The sequence below is a fragment of the Pseudorca crassidens genome, chromosome 10 (genome assembly GCF_039906515.1).
Source record: "Pseudorca crassidens isolate mPseCra1 chromosome 10, mPseCra1.hap1, whole genome shotgun sequence".
In the NCBI taxonomy this organism is placed as follows: Eukaryota; Metazoa; Chordata; class Mammalia; order Artiodactyla; family Delphinidae; genus Pseudorca; species Pseudorca crassidens.
The window spans coordinates 43,130,131-43,151,729 of record NC_090305.1 but is presented as its reverse complement, the minus strand read 5'-3'; the positions used below and the strand labels follow the sequence as shown (position 1 = coordinate 43,151,729).

At 35.8% G+C, this 21,599-nt stretch overlaps 1 protein-coding gene across 5 annotated transcripts in view; it reads left to right on the top strand.

Moving 5' to 3' along the window:
- Positions 1-21,599, top strand: part of HMGCLL1 (3-hydroxy-3-methylglutaryl-CoA lyase like 1) — a 138,464-nt gene that overhangs the window by 64,915 nt on the left and 51,950 nt on the right. For 4 of the 5 annotated variants that reach the window (XM_067753465.1, XM_067753463.1, XM_067753467.1 and 1 more), the window contains 4 exons: positions 3,031-3,126; positions 5,321-5,469; positions 16,102-16,165; positions 20,216-20,404. In XM_067753465.1, coding sequence (XP_067609566.1) covers positions 3,031-3,126; positions 5,321-5,469; positions 16,102-16,165; positions 20,216-20,404 — 498 coding nt within the window. The remainder of the gene's footprint in view (positions 1-3,030; positions 3,127-5,320; positions 5,470-16,101; positions 16,166-20,215; positions 20,405-21,599) is intronic. The other variant, XM_067753464.1, reaches the window with a different exon arrangement.

Here is a 21,599-nt window from a genome sequence, read left to right as displayed (position 1 = left end):
ACAATGTCCTAAAACTAGCAGTAACTTTACTTGTCTTTCTGATTGAAATTAGGAATAAGTGCTCTAAATTTTTTATGATAATTTGTGAGTGCATGTTTGCATATATATGTGTGTGAGAGAGAGACACAGAGAGACAGAGACAGAGAGACAGAGCTCACACTCTAGCCTCAGACACAAACTGGATATATAATCAAGAACTATGTTGAAATCTGCACAAAGGTTGACTATTTTTAAAAGAAGTTATAAAAGAGGGAGGATTACATTTTTGAGTAAAGTCACCTTCCTTATACTACCAGCCACTGTGTCCTATTAATTTTTCTCTGGTACTTCCATTCCCAGTGCCATTTCAGTGCAGTGGAACTTGTCACAAGCTGCATCCTCACCATTGCCTGAGAATTGCCTCTCTTTTCTCTTGACTGCCCTCTGCACCTCTCCCAAGTTAATCGTTCTAAAATACTGCATCTATCCCAGTCTTCCCTTGCTAATTCAGCACCCACTCTTCGTGGCTGTCTACTGTCTTCACAATAAATCCTGAATTTTTAGAATAATGTGAACCTAACTCAAGACACATCAAAGTGTGTGGCCCCCTGTCTTAATTTATAATCTATTTCTTGATTGTTTACCAATAATCTTTTCTAGCTGGATAGTGTATTCCTACTGCTACACCCACCTCTTCCTCTTTTCCAACCCTATTGATTTTTCAGTGTTTCAGCCTTTATGGCTTTGTAATGAATTATCTGAGAATTTAGTGGTGTCAATAAACATTTGACATGCTCATCAAATCTTAGGGTCAGAATTTGAACAGGGTACAGGAGCAAAGTTGTCTCTGGTACACAGAGTCTGGGGCCTCAGGCTGAATCACCTGGAGCTCCTTCAATCACAAGTTTAAGGGTTAGGGTTAGGGTTACGGTTAGGGTTAAGTTTAGGATTAGGATTAGTGTTGACTGTTGGCCGGGGGCTCACCTCCTCTTCACGTGGGACTCTCCATGTGGGCCTTTTCCTGTGGCTGCTCTGCAGGAGCTAGTTTTTCTCAGAGCAGATCAGCTGACTTTCCCATGGTGGCTCCCCCCAAGGAGAAAGCCATATAGAAGCTCTATCCTTTTTCATAAGCTAACCTCATCATTCACATGGCATTATTTTTGCTGTGCTCTATTGGTTGGAGCAGTCACAAGCCTGTCTAGGTTCAAGTGGATGATAAATAGCATCCACTTCTTGATGGAGATCGGTGAGGTTTTGGAAGAACATGTGGGATTGGAAATACTGCTGTGGCCATTTCAAAAAAATGTCATTATGTCATATTAGGGACTGTAGTTCTTATCCCATATACTCTTTTAAACGTTCCTAGATTTGTATAGGCCCTGCCAACCTTTCCCCATTCTGAGCTCTTATAAACTGTGCTCTTGTTCACAACCAGTATATTTTTTTGAATTGTTAACTTTCCTAGTGCATCTCTTTGATCTCCCCAACTATATTGCAAATTGCTCAGTGCAAGGACGTTACTTTCCAGTGTTTATATTTCCCACAGGGCCTAGCATAGGGCTTTGGACACAATTGATGTTCAATACACCTCTGGGTTAAAGTGAAATAGGCTTAGAATAAAATAAGCTTTGGCTTTTATGCATCGTAGATGTCTGTGGTGGATGGTCTTTGTGAAGGATGCAGCTATGGGGTGGGCAATGGTGGCTGTGATCTCTAAGAAATAAGTGAACAAGAATCACATTTTAGACACAATTAAATGTGTGTGGATTGAATGAAACATGAAGGCTTAATTGTCAATAAGGCATGATGGCAGTCAGTGGGAAGTGCTTTTTTGCATCTTAAGTATTTAATTTTAAATTTAAAATGTATTTAAAAATTCATTTAATTATTCCAAAGAATAATCATTGAAAGTATTAAATTGAATTCTACGGGCATTTAACTCAGAGTCAATAAGACTAATGGACCAGTAAGAGTAAATATTGTAATATTTCACATTAAAAAAAATGTGTAGCTATGCTAATAAAAGCATTTATACTCTAATTTACTTTTATTTCCTTTTAAATTAAAAACAATACATGCTTATTTTAACAAGTCAAGGTATATAGAGAAAAAACAAGTCTTCCCTCAACCGTTCCCATACTGAAGATACAAAGTTTGGTTTGGTGCATGTTTTTACAGCTTTCTCCATGTTCATTTTGTATACTTTTCATTGTTTATATATTATTCCTTATATTTATTGTTCATGCCATAATTTATTATTCTTCAATATGCAAAGCTCATGGTTATGTCAATGGTAATTTCTCTATGTGATGATTATGGGATTTGATCATCAGTTATTGCTCTAGGAGGCTAAATTATAGACTTCGTAGCAAACTGGTAAATTTGATATTTTAATTCAAAGTTGGCTTTTTTTTTAATAGATTCATAGAAAATATACAAAATGAAGTCTTTGTAGGATAAGTTTCCTGCTGTGTGCTCCATTGTATTTATTTGTTCACGTTATAAGAACAAATAGTAACTCAAGGATAGAACTACGTAAAGCAGTATGACTGTTACTAACTAAAACCAATAATATACTAAGGTCTCAAACTTGTTAAATTCTTCTAATGGATATGTGTAATTTACACTTTACTAAATATTGTAAAATTTCATATGTTAAAAATTATTTGGACGTAAAATTTTCACGTGGAAGGTAAATGCACAGCCTATGGCCTTTCAAACTCTTCCCACTATCAGGGGTATTGGAGTCTTGACCATAAAATGAAAGGAAGAGAATAAAGATCAGTCAAGTGAAAACACCGGAGTTCAGAATTCCTGACTGTCTGTAATCAGTCACTTAAACAGATCCTGTTATGTGAGGACGTTACACCCAGATCTGGTTATTATGTATTTATGACATTGAGAACTACTTATCTGGCATGGTTTTGCTATTTCAAACATGAATTGATAGAATATAATTGCCTGTATTATTATAACCTCCTGAAAAACTAACAACATGATTGATAGAATATTCCAAGTCCCATATCTCTATATAACTATTATGTATTTAAGATGGCAGATCACACTGAAGTGATGAAGGGCATTCGTCAATATCCAGGAATTCGATATCCTGTCCTTACTCCTAATCTTCAGGGTTTCCACCGTGCTGTAAGTGTGCTACTAATCTTTCTAAAACTGATATGCTTCTTGTTGTAAAGATCTTTTCGAAGTTAAATTGGTGTGATATGACTCCCTCGTTATCCTGCATAAATACTATCACTAATACCCGTAATACAGGTACATGGAGATCAGTGACCTTGTGGCATTTTGGGGACTAAAATGCTCCACATAATGGCTCTTCCAGTCTAACCATTCAAGAATTAAAACATAGAAATACAATTACCCATTTTGATGAAATTCTTTTGAAAGTATATTTTGTGCTCCCCACTTAAGCAAGGAATACAAAATATAACAAAGATTTCCCAATACGATATTATAATTATTAATATTATTGTAGTGGATAATTATTTTTGTTACTTTTTCTGAGGTTGCTGTTGTTCCTGCCCTCTACATGGTGCTAATCACTGTCTTTGGAATTGCCTCTACCAACTTTCCTTATTTGTCTTCTGGTTTGTTTCTTCCAATCCTATGTGCCTTGGGAATTTATATGCCGAGAAGCTTTCGTAATTTCACATACTAGAAGAATCAGTGTAGTTTTAAGTAAAGGCTTGAGGTGTTAAGCTTACATGGCTTTATTGTAAAAGTTGAGCAGCAGCTATTTTTGGTATTAATGGATATTTTTCATTTTTCTATTTGTGACTGGGTTGCATGAAGTTGAAATTGTGGGCGCTAGTTGGTGTATCACCTATTAGTGTATCTTGTGAAACCACTTTTATTTGAATTAATACAAATTTTATCACATTGTAAAGAAAGACAGAGACATTTTAAGAAATTATAAATATTGCTGTCATCTGGTCCTAAAGAAGTAGGGAATGTAACCATCCTGAGAAAGATATGAGAGTACACCCTCAGGGTAGCATAGAAAGTAATAGGAGAAACTTTGGCTTGGGAGTCAGGCAAGCCTGTGTTTGAAACATGGCCCCAGAACTTTTACTAGCCTTGGGACCTCCTCTTAGTGTTTTAGCCTCTTTGAGCCACAGTTTTCTCATCTGTAAAATCACCATAATAATACTTCATTTACAAAATTGTTTGTGGATTAGAAATAGGGCATGCAAAATACAACACCAGCATATAGTAGGTGTTCAATAAATAGTACTTTAATTTAGTTAAATTAAAAAAAAAAATTTTAAGTGAAGTATAGTTGATTTACAATGTTGTGTTAATTTCTGCTGTACAGCCAAGTGATTCAGTTATATATATATATATATATATATATATATATATACGTCCTTTTTTAATATTCTTTTCCATTATGGTTTATCATAAGATACTGAATATAGCTCCCTGTGCTATACAGTAGGAACTTGTTTATCCACAAAATTTTAATTTTAAAGGTTAAAAATTTATCTTGGATGGAAGAGTGGAAACCAGTATTTTTAAAAAAATGTTGGAGGAGAGATGACAGAATTTTTTTCTTAATGTATTAATAGGGTATCATAGAGAAAGGGGAATCTAGGCACAGTGGTACAGATGATATATTAATAGAAAGTCTTAAAAATCCAGCTGGAAAACTAGGAGGCTTGACGTTGAAAACAAGCACTGGGAAGCCTGGAGGGAGGAGAGAAGATGGCCAAAGGGGCAAAAGGGAGAATTGATTAGGTCGACATTTTGGATTTGAAGACTTGCAAGAGGATTAAGGTCTTAAGACATGCAAGAGTTTGGTTGTCACAGTCAAGGTATGAAACAGTGGAAGTGAGGTTAAGAGATAGGGAGAAAATTTGGAGCAAAATCTAAATGATGACTTGGAAAAATATTTTTCTGTTGGATGGTAAGAAGAGAAGAAAAGCAGAAAGCATTTACTAGCCTCAATTTTAATAATTAAGTAAAAATAAAGTTTTCCATAGATATCAAGAGATTTCATTGTGGTGCTAGTATTTTCCATAATTACGGTTAAAATATTGCTGAGGATAACTTTTAGGAAAGGCAAAATTAAATTGGAACAGCATCATTGTATATTCTGTGATTTATGAGTGTTGTAGTTTGTGGAATTATTGTGCTATCATAAAATATTTTTACATTTCAAAAGTGCGTATGCAGCAAGTTGAGAAAAATCTAATTTAAAATTCTAAGCAGAATGTTAAAGAATTCAAGTATTCTTTTATAGAGTAGTTAACATTGCTTCTGCTGCTCTTGTTTATGTTTTTGGAATTACTAGCTTTGGCCTTTGATTTGTATTTTTCAGGTTGCTGCTGGAGCCACTGAGATCTCCGTTTTTGGTGCTGCCTCTGAACCCTTTAGCAAGAAGAATATTAACTGTGCTATTGAAGAAAGTATGGAGAAGTTTGAGGAGGTCGTTAAGTCTGCAAGACACATGAATATTCCAACACGAGGGTACTTATGAAATCCCACAAATTCTATTTAGTTCATTAACATCAACTGTTAAAACTCTTTATGAACTATCTAGACATTGTTTTATGACATATAATAATATACATAGGGTATCTTATTTATACCCTGATCTTATGTGATCAGGGCCATGATTATATACTTATTACTATAACTACCTCATTAATATCAGCTGATAATTTATGAGGGCGTATCTAGCCCTTATGTTGTCATGCATTTGAGGTCAGAGGGACCAACATCGCAACTGACATTGTTACTCATTTTATTAATTCCAAATTATCCAAATGCAGCCATTTTTGGATCTCAGCCTAGTGTAAACGGATAGATTGTTATGAACTCATAGTAGCATTTGGAAAGGAATCATCTAATGTGGTTTCCAAATTTTTAAATTTTTTAAAGAACCATGCTTTTTCTTCAAAGAATATATTGTACAGAAATTCAATAGATTATGTAAAATGTAAAATTGAGAACTGCACTGGGGCGCTGGGCCCATCATTCCACCCATTCAGCCTCCCCTTAACAGCTGACTTCCAGGTTTTCTCTGTGTGACCCCAAAGCAAAATTATTTGGGAAAGGAGAAGAGAGAGGAAACTGGTTTGGTTCTTGTCTGCTTCCAGGACAGCAGGGGAGCATCTAGTGCAAACAGGCTCTATACTCAGGCCCATGTCTGTGAAATGTATAATAAATTCGCTTTACTTAAGAAAGAAGTTGTTTCTCAGACATTAGTTAATTTTCTATTTTTATAATTATGGAGATATGATAAACATGCTGTATCATCTTCATAAATTAAAATGCATAGTGTTTGTAACAGAAGGCTGAGTGCTGTCACTGGGCTTAGATGCCGGTTGTATTCCCTATGGTTGAAGTAAGCAAAGTTCATAGTGGCAAGAAAGATTCAGTCATTAATAAGAAAGACAAGTGGATCCAATTTGGAGTGACTGGATTAGAAAAGGATTGGAATTCAACCAAGGTCATTTGGAGAGCAAGTAGAATTAGATTACACCATAGTTAGCTATCTTGTTGGTTTGCTTCCTTTTTTTTTAACTTATTTTTCCTTTCTCCTTAATAAATTTCCAACATGACTTTTTAAATATATAAAGATATTTTTTGTAACTGACATGCATACATAACATTCAGAGGGCGTGCAAGAAAGTTTAAAAACCAAGATAATGTATTTCCATAGACAGAAAATAAAAGATGTCTGTTCTTAAGGCAAAAATTACATAACCACCATCAAAAAGGAGAGATGTCCTTTAAGTTTCTAAATTCAAGCATACATAAGTTGCTTTGTCTCTCTTCCCTCTAAAGGAAAGGAAAAAATGAAGATGCTGTTCTTCTATTTCAATTTATGTTTAAATGTGGAGTAAAGTAATTCACATTGGAAAGTTGAAAAAACACAAAACTCTAAGAAGTCAGGTACATGTAAGCTTATGCTTCAAATGGGAAGTGTTTTTTTTTTAAATGTTGAAAGATGGATGTGAAAAAATTACATAATAACAAATTTTATCATTTTAGTTTTTATAAAATAGAATAGGTAACTTAATAAGGCTAATAGAAACCCTAACTCCCCTTTAATACTGATTGCTGAACATTTAATATTGTCCTATCAATAAAGAACCTTCTAACCATGCTACAACCTAAGAAGTTTTTCAAGCTTTGATAAGAAGAGTACAGAAGTGCAGACGGACGAGAACTCACCCACAGCCAAATGAAATCAGTGAAAGTACATCAGAGACTTATTGTAGTTATACTGTAGACAGATGTATGTTTTCCAACGCAGAATTCCTTCCTTTGGAGAACAAGCCCTCGATTTTCTGAAACACTAGTCATTTTTAGAACTATGCCTTCGGATGGATGGATATGAGTTCACTATTTGTGCAGTTGAAAATTATCTTCTCTCCCAAACTTTTACAGAGTTTAAATTAGATTTTATTTTCACTGGCAATCTAGATTGTAGGTACTCATTATTAAAAGTCATAGGTCATTGGTACTCATTTAAGGGAAAGAGCCATGCTCAACTAGTTGAACCTGAAGTAGATGCTCCAGCCAGTGTCACTATGGCAACAGCTGCATCAACATGGACCATCACCGAGAAAATGTATATCGCCAGCTGCTGTCAGATTTAAAGGCCATGAGGCAGGACACATTTTATAAAGGCTCACTAAAGCCATTTAAGCTTCTATAAAAACAGTAAAGTTTCATATGTTCTAAATAGCAGCTTTTATTAAAATTATGAAGGCTATTGTTTGTTTCCTCCCCTCCCAGAAACACACACATACATATGCCTATGTACACGTTTTTATACATGCTCTGAACTTTATGTAACATATGGGACACATTGGGGAAAGACATGGTGCCAGATCGTTGACATAAAATGCAGAGTCAGCTAACTACTGCTGCACGTACAGTGTATGTTAGAGAGCAATGAAATGTCTACAATTTGGACTTCATTCTTTAATGTGTATTTCACATATGTTTAAAAAATGTAGGTTATTTTTCTCTTATTTGTTTAACTTTTAAAACATTAAAAAGACAGAGAAAAATAGAAGCCTGTTATAAATTGAATCATTTTCTTTCCTTTTATCAATGGCATTTATTGAAAGAATTATCCCTTGGTTTGTCAAAATCTGTTTAAAATTGAAATCCCTCTGATATGAAGTAGTGTTCTCATCTATCATATAAGGCATTCAGATTTTTTTTTCTTCTTTTTTTGTTGTTTAATTTTTAAATTTAAGTTTATTTATTTTTTTATACAGCAGGTCCTTATTAGTCATCAATTTTATACACATCAGTGTATACATGTCAATCCCAATTCCCCAATTCAGGCATTCAGGTTTTATTCCTTTTTGTTTGAAGTGAGTTTCAGCTTCTCTTTAATGACGTCACAAGAATCACATGCTCACTCTTCTTGTGAAAATATTAATTTAGAAAGGAAACTATCTCTAAGGTGCCTTATTCATTTCATTATTAGATGCTTATAAACATGTTATAAATTCACAAAGTCAGCAGGTGTGCATATCAAAGCAATGTGCTTTTACATGATAACATCTTAGGCCTCTTCTATAAAATGGCCTAGAATGATCTGATCCATGATTAACTTCCTGAAAATCTGAGCCTACTGAATGTTGAAAGAAGTCAACTGATAACATTTTTAGGAGCCAAACAAAATTATTCACCCACTGTTAAAAAAAATACAAATTGCAAAAATATTTCACCATGAACTGTCAATGCTGAATTTATTCTCAAATTCCCAGAAAAAGTAGACATACAAAATAATGAGAAGGAAGAATAAAAAGCAAATTAGCGATTAAACTAATATAGACAGCCACAGATAACATTTAGGTATGGAAAAACAAAGACAGTTTTAGGATGCGATAATGTTTTACAATATGATTAATATTGCAATGTGATTAATATTAATAGATATTTTGGAGGAGACAAGGAACCAGGGTTTCATAGAACCATAATGAGTCTAAGGTGCATATTTTATATAGCTCTTCACCTACTGTCACCTTCATCACCTACTTTCTTCTTATACAAAACCAATGAAAACCCAATCGGTTTTTAAATGCTTCTGAATAAAATAAAAATAAAATAAAATTCTGTATCATTTATATCAGTGACCAATTTCTTTGAGGAAAGACCCTCAATGTTAGGAAATTCTTCCTGTGCTTAGTTATTTTTGACTGGTTGCCTAACTCTATATAATTTCTAGCCTTTAAAATGGCAACCATTTCTAACAGCTGTGAAGTCAGGGCTCAGTGTTCTTTCTCAAAATGGTCAGCTTTCACTGGATTTCCCTTGGAGAGAGAATTTGTAACTCAACACGTTTCTTCAAGAATTAGCAGCCTACTTGTTTGTTAGCCAAACCATCTAGGTCGTGTGAACATGTATTTTCTATCCTTCCCCTGCCTCATGCAAAATGTCATTATAGATCCTGATCCTGAAATAGCAGCCTTCTTGAGTAAGATAATGAGCCTCCTTGTTTAGGGCTTAGTGTTTTAAATACACAGTGACTGGCAGGCAGTGCTTCTCATTGATGAAGCAAATGTGTTCCATCAGGTAATCTATCCCAGTGGAACTCACTTGCATATATGGCACCATCTTCCTATAAGTGGACAGTTTATTGGTCAAAGTTTCTTTCCAATTTCTACTGTTAAACTGAAGCCTTTGCATTGGTGTGGAAGAGCAATTCAAATCATCATCTACCAAAATATGGCACATGAAACTCTAATAGTGAGACATCTGTTAAAACTATTTTCTTTTGTACATATGTTTTGTTTGAGTTCAACTTATTTTAGCCTCACATATTATTCTGTCACGGCTGTCTGCCAGATAACACATACCCAGCTACAGTTAATATGTGTAAGTTGTGTTTGTGAAGTCACATCTAAATAGCCTTCATGTACAGCTTTTGAGCAAAGAATGTGTTTTGTCATTTCTCGTGAAATTTGCATTTTAGAGCAAAAGGAGAATTTTAGCAGAATTGCTTTTTGAGACCAAGGGAAGGTCATTATTTCTTATATCATCCACAGAGATAAGTGCATCATAGGCTCTCAACTTTATTTATAAGTGGCTTGTTAATAATGCAATGCTATTTTATATTGTTTGTAGGTTGATATATTCTTCATGGGTTCATCAAACTTGTTCCTATATTTAAATGTCTTAATTACCTTTAATTGACATTACATGTCATCTCATCTCATCACCCTTGGCATTGTTTTTCTCTTTTGAGGATAGCAGTGGTTGACTACACTCCAAGTGTTTCTGATATTTATTGAAGGCTTTTACTCAATCTTTTGGTTCCTTTATGTCAGGATGATTTGAGGAACATGGGCTAATTGTGGGAAGGTAGACCTGAGTAAGGCCTAACTGTAGGTTATTTTTCATGTTTCAGTTCTGCTAGGTAAAGTTGTTAAAAACTTGAATGCTTCTGTTTTATCTTTTATCATGATTTTGCATAATATTGATAAATGGCCTCAGCAAGCACAAATAAAACAACTCACATTTCTATCCAGAGTTTATTGTAATTTTAGTGCAATTGGCTTTAATATGGTTGGTGATTCCTGTATTACCCTGTCATCCTACGTAATGTTTAAAACATGGTTCCAAGTCTGAACTCCCAAATATGTGCTGTCATCTCTGACTACAGAATTTAGAATGTTAAGAACATGAATCTGGCTATACATTGATTGTAAAGATTAGGAATTTCATAGGAAATTATTCAGAAGGTTAAAATGACATCTTTACTAAGATATTTTTGCATTAATTCATTCAAGAAATATTGTTTTATATAGTGTGCTCTCTTATGATGCTATGTGTAATAATGAAAATGAAAAAAAGCCTAACTTCGAAGAGTTTCCAGCAGACTGGGGAAGTAATATGTATAGAGATAATTATTATATGGTCAAAAAAGCCAAGTACTTTAAGAGACATGCAGATAAATCCTATGAAAGTTCAAATTAAGACTGTATTAAATTTCTCTGGAGTTATTTGTAGAAGCCTTCATGGAGGTGTCAATAAAGTGAAATCATTAAAAATGGGTAAAAATGTGGAAACATAATCAGAAATGATGGCCTCCTCAGGCAGGGTAGGAAATCTACAAAGAGCAAAGGCATAGTGAAGAGAAATCTCCAGAAATGTTTGGATAAGAGGGAGAAGTTTATATTTACTGTAATAAGAGCTTTTGAGGCCGTGAAATGCAAGAGAGGCAGAAAGATGAGGCTTCACAAATTGCTGAATTTGAATATCAAGTTTATTCAGTAGACAATGGCAAGCCATTAAGGATTTTCAGAGTGTAAAAATATGCTCTAGGAATATTATTTTGGCAACAGATATTGGAGTGCAAATGAGGGAGTGGTGTGAGACTAGAGGCAAGGAGGGCACTTAGGTGACGTCTGTGACCATCCTGGGGAGGGGCTTGGGTACTCTTCTGTCCATGTGGGCTGGCGCTGGCAGAGCTCATATGCTCTAGAGCCTGGAGGGAAGAACCAGCCAATGCTGGTTAATGAACGTGTTCTCAAAGCTGACCTTCAAGTGATTTAGTGGCTGAAAATGACTGTATCTTTTTTTTTTAATGGCAAATGTGGGGAAAACAGGAATGAGCATCATTTTGGATCTATTGAGCTTCATATGCCATGTGAATGTGTCAAGCAATCGATTTGTAATGTTCATAAGAATATTGGGAATTTGTTCCTGGAAGAGAGACTATAGGGGACTGAGCTGATACAGAAACTCCCTTTTCTGTTCCCATTACAGACACATAAATATAACAACTTGTAAAACATATAGCCAAGCTCAGAAAAGAAAAGAAAGTCCTCAGATTTCATCAAAGAAAGTGTGGTAAGGATGCAAGCTGATGCCACTAACACATGGGGGTATCTATTCCAGATATAATCCCTGGTGGCTTGGAAATGGGATTTTAAAATCTATATGGGAAAAGATAGGTGTTCTTCTAAGACTGGATTTGGAACTGAGTGTTCTTGGAGCCTGGAAGCACTTCCTTGCCAGTGCAAAGTCACTGAAATACGTGCCAGTGTTATGGGTTGTGGATTTATGACATATGAGTATTGTGGAAACCCAAATTGAGAAATGAAGGTAGGCATTTGCCTGGGAACTGGTAAAGTCTGCAAGGCAAGAGAAAAAGGAAATTAAATATCCTTTATAGGGACATTAAAATAACTCAGGACTGTCACTTCAGGACCTTCTACAGAAACTGAAATCACCATGAAAAGGCACTAATGGTAAAAATTACAGGCCACATGAGGAAACAAACTATCCTAAGAAAAATAAGCAGAAGAAAAAGAAAAAGCAGGAGAATTTTCACTGAAAAGAAGGACATAGAATAATTTGAAAAGGATATTGTAAATTAATGCTTAACCTATTTATAAAGGCAAAGGAAGAACATAATAAAAGAACAGGTCTTTATGGAAAAACGAATGAAGATTTAAGGAAAAGAAATGGAGATGAAAAATACATGTGTTAAATAAAAACAATAATTGCATTGAACAGCAGATTACAGTTGAAGAGAGGATTAATGGTCTGGAAGTAGAATTTGAGGAAACTTCAATCATGAAACACAGAAAGATAAAAGAAATTTTGAAAGTGAAATTAAGAGAGAATGCCTAATAGAATTCCCAGAAGGAGAAAACAGGGAAAATAGATATTTTGATGAACTAGTACTTTGATGATTTTCTAGAAGAGAAAAAAGTATTAATGTTAATATTGAAGAAGTATAACAAGTCCTGACATACTCATTATAAAATGTAGAATATTAGGTATAAACAGATAATCCTAAAGCAGTAGAGAAAAAATTACTATAAAAATAAAGGAATTATCATTAGACAGAAAAATTCTCATCAGCAAAAACTGAGATGAGAAATAGTGAAATAATATGTTCAAAATGGCAAAAAAAAAAAAAACCCTGTCAACCTAGAGTTCCATACCTAGCCAAACTATTACACATTGATAAAAGTGAAATAAAACCATTTGTTGACAAAGTAGTCTGCAAAAGTCTATCCTTGCTGAAAAAATTACTAAAGGTTGTAGTTCAATAAAATGGACATTGAGCCAGAAGGAAGGAATGAAAAGAAAAAAGAAATGGAGAGGTTGCAGGTCAGGGCTTCAGCAGAGTAGAAACTATTTGGAATAGGTCTATAAGAAATCAACTACCAGCCAATTCAATATGGATAAATGTCGTGAATGCTGTGGGTCCAATCAAAGATAGATGCTGTGGGGTAGCAGTGAGGAAATCCCTGAGATTAGATACTCTCATGGCTGTGTAACATCACTTTTACATAAGGGTGTCAATCCAACAATCCAGGTGAGGAAGTATTGCTAATAGTTGAGTGGTTTTCAATTTTGGCAGCTTAATAGAACTTTGAAAATTATTTTAAAATAATTAGTGGTTAGATTCTATTCCCTGAGTTTCTGAGTTAATTGGTTTGGAGTGTGTCCTACCCACCAGTGTCTGTTTTGTTTTTTAAGCTCCCTAGATGATTCTGTACAGTCAAGATTGAGAAGCATTGTAATAGATTGTCAGAGAAGTGCAGAGGTCTAGAAACTGACTTTTGCCACCAGTCAAAGCAGACGTGGTAGCCTATTCTCATCACGAGGGAGGCCATTTCACACTCACAAAAATCCCTCACTTTTTACAAGTGGTTGGCAAATTTTTTGTGTAAAGAGCCAGATAGTAATATTTTAGGTTTTGTGGGTCAGATGGTCTTTGATGCAACTACTATTCTGCTGCTATAATGCAAAATATCCACGGAATATAGGTAAACAGATGGGCATGGCTTTGTTCCAATAAAATTTTTATTTGCAAAAGAGCCATGAGCAGGATTTGGCCTCTGGGACTTAGCTTGCCAACCTCTGTTTTCGAGTGTTAAAATAGTTAATGAGCACAGTTAAGAACCATTGCATTCACTTTGCAGAAAGTAGCCCCACATGTGAATAGGTTAAAGAAGGGTGGAGAAGAACATAAGAAGGTAACATGCAATGGAGAATGAAGAACAGGCCAACCATAGACCAGGGAAGGACTCAGAGGGAAAACTCTAGTGAGTGAAAATGCACATGGAGAGAGTTAGGGTCATGGCATAAAGGGGCAGCTATAGCCAGGTTGTTACTTTTCAGTTAAGAGAATGCTAGAGAGGTTTGTTTGTTTTATATTGTCTTACATTTGTTGGGTTTCTTTTGCTTGTTTTTGCATTTAGAGGGATTGCATGTAAATGAATAGCTTGGACTTTCTTTCTAATCACATCTAGATATTTGGGGTTCAGAATAAATGTACTTCTCTTTTCAACACATTATCATCATTGTACCTGAATTGATAGATAGCTAGTGGGAAGCAGCCACATAGCACAGGGAGATCAGCTCGGTGCTTTGTGATCACTTAGAGGGCTGGGAAAGGGAGGGTGGGAGGGAGGGAGATGCAAGAGGGAAGAGATATGGAAACATATGTATATGTGTAACTGATTCACTTTGTTATAAAGCAGAAACTAACACACCATTGTAAAGCAATTATACTCCAATAAAGATATTAAAAAAAAAAGAAAATCCTTTTTCATCCCTTGCCACCTTCTCCAGTACTATGTTCACATAAGAACATTTTCTTTTCTGCATATCTTGAGTAAATTTATAGAAATCATTTGAATATTAAGCTGAAATTATAGTGATTGAAAGAGCAGAGAGATGGGTTTCCTGTCCAGCATAGGCTTTCAAATTTTACTTGACTTTATCCTCTTTTTCTCCTTCTCTATCCTCATAACTGCTTGCCCGGCTTATGGAGCTGCTTAGTTATTTTAATTCCAAAACCCAATTTTTATTCACATTTTAATACTTTTGAAATTTAGTTATATCTTTAAGATCAATGAATATGTATTGAATTATTGAATCTATATTTCATGTTTTTACCCCAAAACCTGTTGTGAAATTAGTGTATCTTCCAATTGACAGCATTGTTTTTTAAATTGAGGTATAGTTGATTTATAATGTTGTGTTAATTTCTGCTGTACAGCCAAGTGATTCAGTTACACATATATATACATTCAATCAAGGAAACATGGGATCATCTTTGCTCATGTTTTTGCCTCCATCTTTGGTACCCACTTCCAGAATTTATGAAGAGTTGCATTTCTGGAAAACAAACCTGATCTTGTCATACGAATGTCTCAAAATAATTTTCAGGGATCTCAAAATTTCAGCTCCATGGCACAGTATTCAAGGGCTTGCTATCTAAAGCCTTTCATATTCTGGCCCAAAGAACACGGTTTCCAGCCTTCTTCCCCACAACCCCTCTCTCCCTCATGTGAATTGCTTCATTCCTGATGATCAGACACATGGTGCATTATTTTAATACAAGTGTTGTAAAATCTCTGAGAAAACTTTAATAAAATGGGATTGGTGTTGAGCTGAAAATAGCTAAAAGAGGCTTTTTTTCTAGTTTCATACTTTAAGATGGAAATGTATCATCATCCTTGCAAGAAAGGCTTGACTTTTTATATTAAATTGTTGAAGAAGCTTATGGAATATCTTTATTTGGAGCCTTTTAAACATAGACTAGACACTCTTCTGTTGGGGATGATTTTTAGGTACACCCATGAGAGATAAACAAGGTGAACTTTGAGGTTGTGATCAGTTCTGGGAGTTTGGGGGTGATTAATGACTGTATCTACGTGAGGCCAAAACAGCCAGATGGAAATGAAGAGAGAAGTTCAGTTTGTCATCTACGTGCTTTCTATATGATTCCAAAGACCTGGATATTTAACAGTTGAATGTATATACTTATTGAAATAAAACAATATATTTCACTGGTATTTTCTGCTTTGAATGTTCACGTATTGCTATAGTTTAAGCAATCTCACGAGATGAACACTTGTCTTATTCCCATCTGCCATCCAATAACGTATATCAAATTGTAATTATTAGAAAAACTAAAATGTGAGTTAAATTGAAAATGTTTCCAATTGTTTTTGTTTGGTCTGAGAATAATAATGAAGGAATAGAGTAAAATAAATTTTCTTGATGACTCTGGCTATTTCTTCATTTTTATAAAATGGAAATTAGGAAACGGCTTATCCACCAGATGCATATTTATATGGCTCTGTATTTTAAATTTAGGTATGTATCCTGTGCCCTGGGCTGTCCATATGAAGGAAACATCACACCGCAGAAAGTAACAGAAGTAAGATATACGCCTGGTTTTCTGGTTCATGGTAAAATGATGTGTATTATTTTAAAAAGTGGGCTGTTTTTCCTAATGTTTTTTGCATTTGCACAACTAGACCAAGAGAACCATGGACTGGGAGGCATTTATTAGATCACTTAGATAATAGTTTTATTTTAACACTAAGGACTTAGATAGTGCCTATTACTGTCCAGAGTTAACATTTGATTCTTATCATATGGGTGTCCAAAGTTTGAGGGAATAAAAACACCTGATTTGTTTTTATGTGAATAGAACATATTGAGCAACCTTTCTACTTTCTATCAGAATTCTGGGGCGGTTTTTGCACATATACTCAAACTTTGCCTTGGTTGCTCAGGTAGTGTCCCTTTGTTGTCGCCTACGTATTTTGGCATTTGTATCAGAGTATATACTGCTTCCATGTTTTTGTTCCTTTGAGATTCTATAGCTCTTTCTGCTGAGATTCAAGTTGCTATTATTCCAGAGCAATTTTACAGCAATTTATTATAGTCATTAAGGACCTACTTATTGAAGTTCATTTTCTACTTCCTGTTCCTTTTTCTTAATTGATACCAATGAATACAAAATGCTTGTCTTTGAAATTATATTAGACTCAGAAACTCATTTGTATATGAAATAGCATATTCTTGTGCACTGCTGTTAAGGTTAATTTTTATAAGTTTAGGGATGTGGTGCTGAAGCAGTGAAGATGGGATTTTTAGAATATCGAACTTTAGACAGGATAAACTTTCGGTTTGGCTAAAGCAATTCCTGTTTTGTGTATTCATTTGAACTGCAGATGTTTCCAGTGAGAGATATACCATCATCTATTAATTAAGCAAGACAATTGCCCACAGAGGCAGATATATCAATACTATAAAATAATGAAACTTAAATATTTAAAAAATTTTATTGAAGTGTAGTTGATTTACAATGTTGCATTTAATTTCTGCTATACAGCAAAGTTACTCAGTTATACATATGTATTCTTTTTCATGTTCTTTTCCATATGGTTTATCACAGGATATTGAATATAGTTCCCTGTGCTATACAGTAGGACCTTGTTGTTTATCCATCCTATGTATAACAGTTTGCATCTTTATGAAACTGAAATTTTACAGTCCTTCGCTGGCATGGGACCCTTCTAAGGCTCTGTTATTAATTTGTATTCACAACTATATATCCCTTTTTTAAAAATCAGTTTACTGTTTTTATTATTTTTTTAATTTTTATTTATTTATTTATTTATTTATTTATTTATTTATTTATTGGCTGTGTTGGGTCTTTGTTGCCACGCACAGGCTTTCTCTAGTTGCAGCGAGCGGGGGCTATTTTTCATTGCGGTGCACGGGTTTCTCATTGCAGTGGCTTCTCTTGTTGCAGAGCACGGGCTCTAGGCATGCGGGCTTCAGTAGCTGCAGCACGCAGGCTCAGTAGTTGGGGCTCACGGGCTCTAGAGCGCAGGATCAGTAGTTGTGGTGTACGGGCTTAGGTGCTCCGCGGCATGTGGGATCTTCCTGGACCAGGGATCGAACCCGTGTCCCCTGAATTGGCAGGTGGATTCTTAACCACTGCGCTCCCAGGGAAGTCCTTATGTATTCTTTTCTTAAAGAACATTTCCAAAATAGTATAACTTCAGACTCCACAAAACCTGAATCCAACTCTGCCTATACACCCACCCCTTGCTTTTCTTCCTTCTGGCTTGTGCCACCTCTGGACAGACCACACACAGTCTCAGGCTCTGCATTCCTGCTCCATAATATCCAGGGTGTTGCTGAAGAGAATCCTGGAACAGGCAGATTGGAAGCATTAGGAATTCATGACCAGCGACCTTACCTGGTCTTCTCTTCCACACTACCCTGTGTGGAACAACTCCCTGTCTCCTTTCCAAAATGATTCTTGCAGACTGTGTTCCCTCTGTTGAAGCCTCTAGCCCTTCCTGTCGCTTACTCCCCTGTATATGCAACTGCAGAGCCCTTCCCACTGATACTCGAACATGTTCAAGCCTCTTCCATGTGAAAACTTCCCTTCCTTAAGTCAGCATCCCTGGCACTCTTGTAGCCCTTGGATTGCCTTGACCCCACACTTAGGATTTTCCTCCAGCCACTTGAATGGAAGCCGCATTCTTCTCTATGTGGCCATTAAGAAATTCCAGCATTTAATAGAGAGTTTTGAGGAGATTAATTATCTATGTGAGGCCAAAAACATACAGATGGAAATGAAGAGAGAAAATCAGTTAGTCATCTACATGCTTTCTATGATTCCAAAGACCTGTATATTTAACAGTTGAATGTATGTACCTTTTTAAATAAAGGAGAAGAAAGAGGAGAATCAGTATTATGCTTTTTTTATCCAAGTGTCCATCCAATAATTGTCTCCTACCTGGACTAGGTAGCCCTTCTGAGTTCCCTTCAAACTATTTTTGATGTTGTATTGATACTGCCTTTCTGAAACATAAATCCCATTATGTCACCACTACTCCACATTTGGTCAAGGCTTTCTACTGCTCTTATGATAGACACCTCAACCAAAATCTGAAACCCGGTCAGTTTGCAAGGCTGTGTGTACTGTTTGTACGCTCTGCCCCGGGCCTTCCTCCCCAGCTTTATGGAGCCCCATTCCCCCTTGGTTTTTGCTTTCTTGTCACATCTGTCCTTTGCATCTGACCTTCCCTCCTTTTTTTTTTTCTTTGGCCACACCCTGTGGCATGGGGGATTCTAGTTCCCCCGACCAGTGATTTAACCTGCGCCCCCTGCAGTGGAAGTACGGAACCTCAACCACTGGACCACCAGGGAATTCCCATGACCTTCCTTCCTACTTGGAATCCCCTTAGTATTTGATATTTCAGCTGCCTGAAATTCCACCTGAATGTTCTTCTCACACCCTTCCTCCGCAACCTCTTTGACAAGTTGATGCTGACTTTATCTCAGGCTGTCACTGAGGCCCTTCCTGCTTGACAGATCTAGGTCAATTTCCTTTGCTACATGCTCTTAGAATCCTGTTTCTTTGTTCCAAAATTATTATGTTAGCTGTGTTTACACATTCCTGAGTGGAATTGATTAGGGTCTGTCCTCACTTGACTCCAGATTCCATAATACCTTGAGCCTGGACCCTTAACATCTGCATCCCCATCATATCCCAGCATCTAGGGCAGCACCTGATGTAAAATAAGCACCAAAGACACACATAAGGCATGAGTTAAGGGGTGACCATGTGTCTGATTTTGCACAAAGTGATTTTTATATATTCTCATTTTCACAACCAAACATGTCAACACTCACTTCATCATTATTATTGTGATTTTGAAAAATTAATTAGTAAGGCTTAGAAAACATGCTAAATAATGGTGTTTTATTGTTTGTATTTTACAGAATAGGGGCTGAGGCTTCAAAAGGTTCATCTTCTGCCCAGTATTACATGACTAGCATTTGTGGCAGCTGAGATTTCAATCCAGGCCTGTCTGATTCCAGAAGCCATGTCTTTGTCAACATACCATGCTGCCTTCATTAAAATTCATATTGCTCTTTGAAAGTAACATTAGTTATTTGGCTTGAAGGGAGCACAAAGTTTACCAAACTCAAGAGCATCTATTTATGAGCTAGAAAATTTAAGCCAAAAATATCAAGTGTCTGTACCGATTACAAAGCTACTTGATTGACATCTCTGGACCGCCTTGAGAAATACTAGTTCCAAAGTAAATCTGTGATGCTTCTGTTTGATTAAAGGGCTGAGAAAATAAGCCTCCCATAAATGAAATTGTAGCTTATACTTTCATAAATGAACATGTAGCTACTTAGATAGATACGATTCTGAGGCAAACTTGAATATTAGAGAAAGATAACTACAGGAATGTCATTCAAAGTTTTATATAATGCTTGGGATTTAATGAGCAAGGAAAAGGACTAGAAAACTAAAATATGCATTTTCCATGGATATGCAAGTTATCTTAGTTGTGATGTTTACTTCTAGATGATGTTTGCTAAGGAACAACAGGGTTTGAGTGTGTTCATTTCCATTGTTTTACTAGCTTGTCACTTTTCTTGATAGGTGTCTAAGAGATTGTATGGCATGGGCTGTTACGAGATTTCCCTGGGAGACACAATTGGAGTGGGAACTCCAGGAAGCATGAAGAGGATGTTGGAAAGTGTCATGAAAGAAATCCCACCCAGGGCTCTTGCTGTTCACTGTCATGACACATACGGACAAGCCTTAGCAAATATCCTTACGGCCCTTCAGGTATTTTGTATTATTTGTGTGTATGTATAAAGATGTGTACACTTATTTGCCATATAAACATATTAAGAGCTTTAGTGAGACAGTATTTATAAATTGCTATGAATATAACATTTTTTTTTTGAGATTCAAGTGTTGATACTTATTGGGCATCCACAGTGTTCCAAGCCCTTTGTTCACCTCTTCCATGTACGTTATTTCATTTTACCCTCACAGCAACCTTTGCAGTATACATAGCATTAACCTGTTACGTATCAGGAAACAGGATTTGGAGGTTACGTGACCTGCCCAAGATCACACAGCTACAAAGTGCTGGAGTTGAGACCAGAGACTGGGGCTTCCGACTCCATGCCAAGCCTTCTCTCCTAGTTTCCTAACATGCTGACCCAGTAAGAAATTGTTATTGTAGAAGTATACATTAATCGAGCCATTGTTTGAACGCTGTGGTTAGGTTTAGAATGAAGGGAGAACATTGAATAGCTGTAACTTGGTTGGTAGAAAACTAGAAGGGAGGCAGTGTGACATGACAGAAGAAAAGCTAGATTAAAAATCAAGAGACATTTAAACAGTGCCTGACACATGACGTGCACTCAGGAAATATTTGTAAATTGCCCATGCTTTTCAGGGCAATGATGTCTCTTATTACTGTTCATTTGATTTGATAAAATCCCTGAATTTGTTCTTTTTAAAAGTATTAATCTTCTCAGAGCTATGTCTGCTTTTTTCAACTCCCACTTGCTCTCAGCCTGAAAAGTTGATAGATTGAAAAATGATGGCATTTTTGAGGAGTGCAAAGCACGGAGATAGTAGCGTGTACTGTTGTAATCATGTAACTTATGCTCTTTTTGATAATTTGGTGCTCTGTGATGAGGAGGTGTGCTGAAATACAGACTATTTTGTTTAAGATGTCTTCTTGATGTTGGCAAGCATTCTTTTGAAAGAACCCCTGGTTTTTATCAAGTATATTCTGATCAAAATCAAGAGAGCTAGAAAGTTGGAGGATTAAGACTTGCTTATTACATTCTAATGATACCTCAGTTCTTTTTAATGTATTTATTGAAAGGAGTAGATATAAATTGCATTTTAAGGTATTTATTTTTAAATTGATGTTATTTCTTAAACTCGGATAAAAATAGATTCACTGGATGTTCTTCGAACCCAAGATTTTGACAACTAAATATAAGAGTGTCTGAAAGCT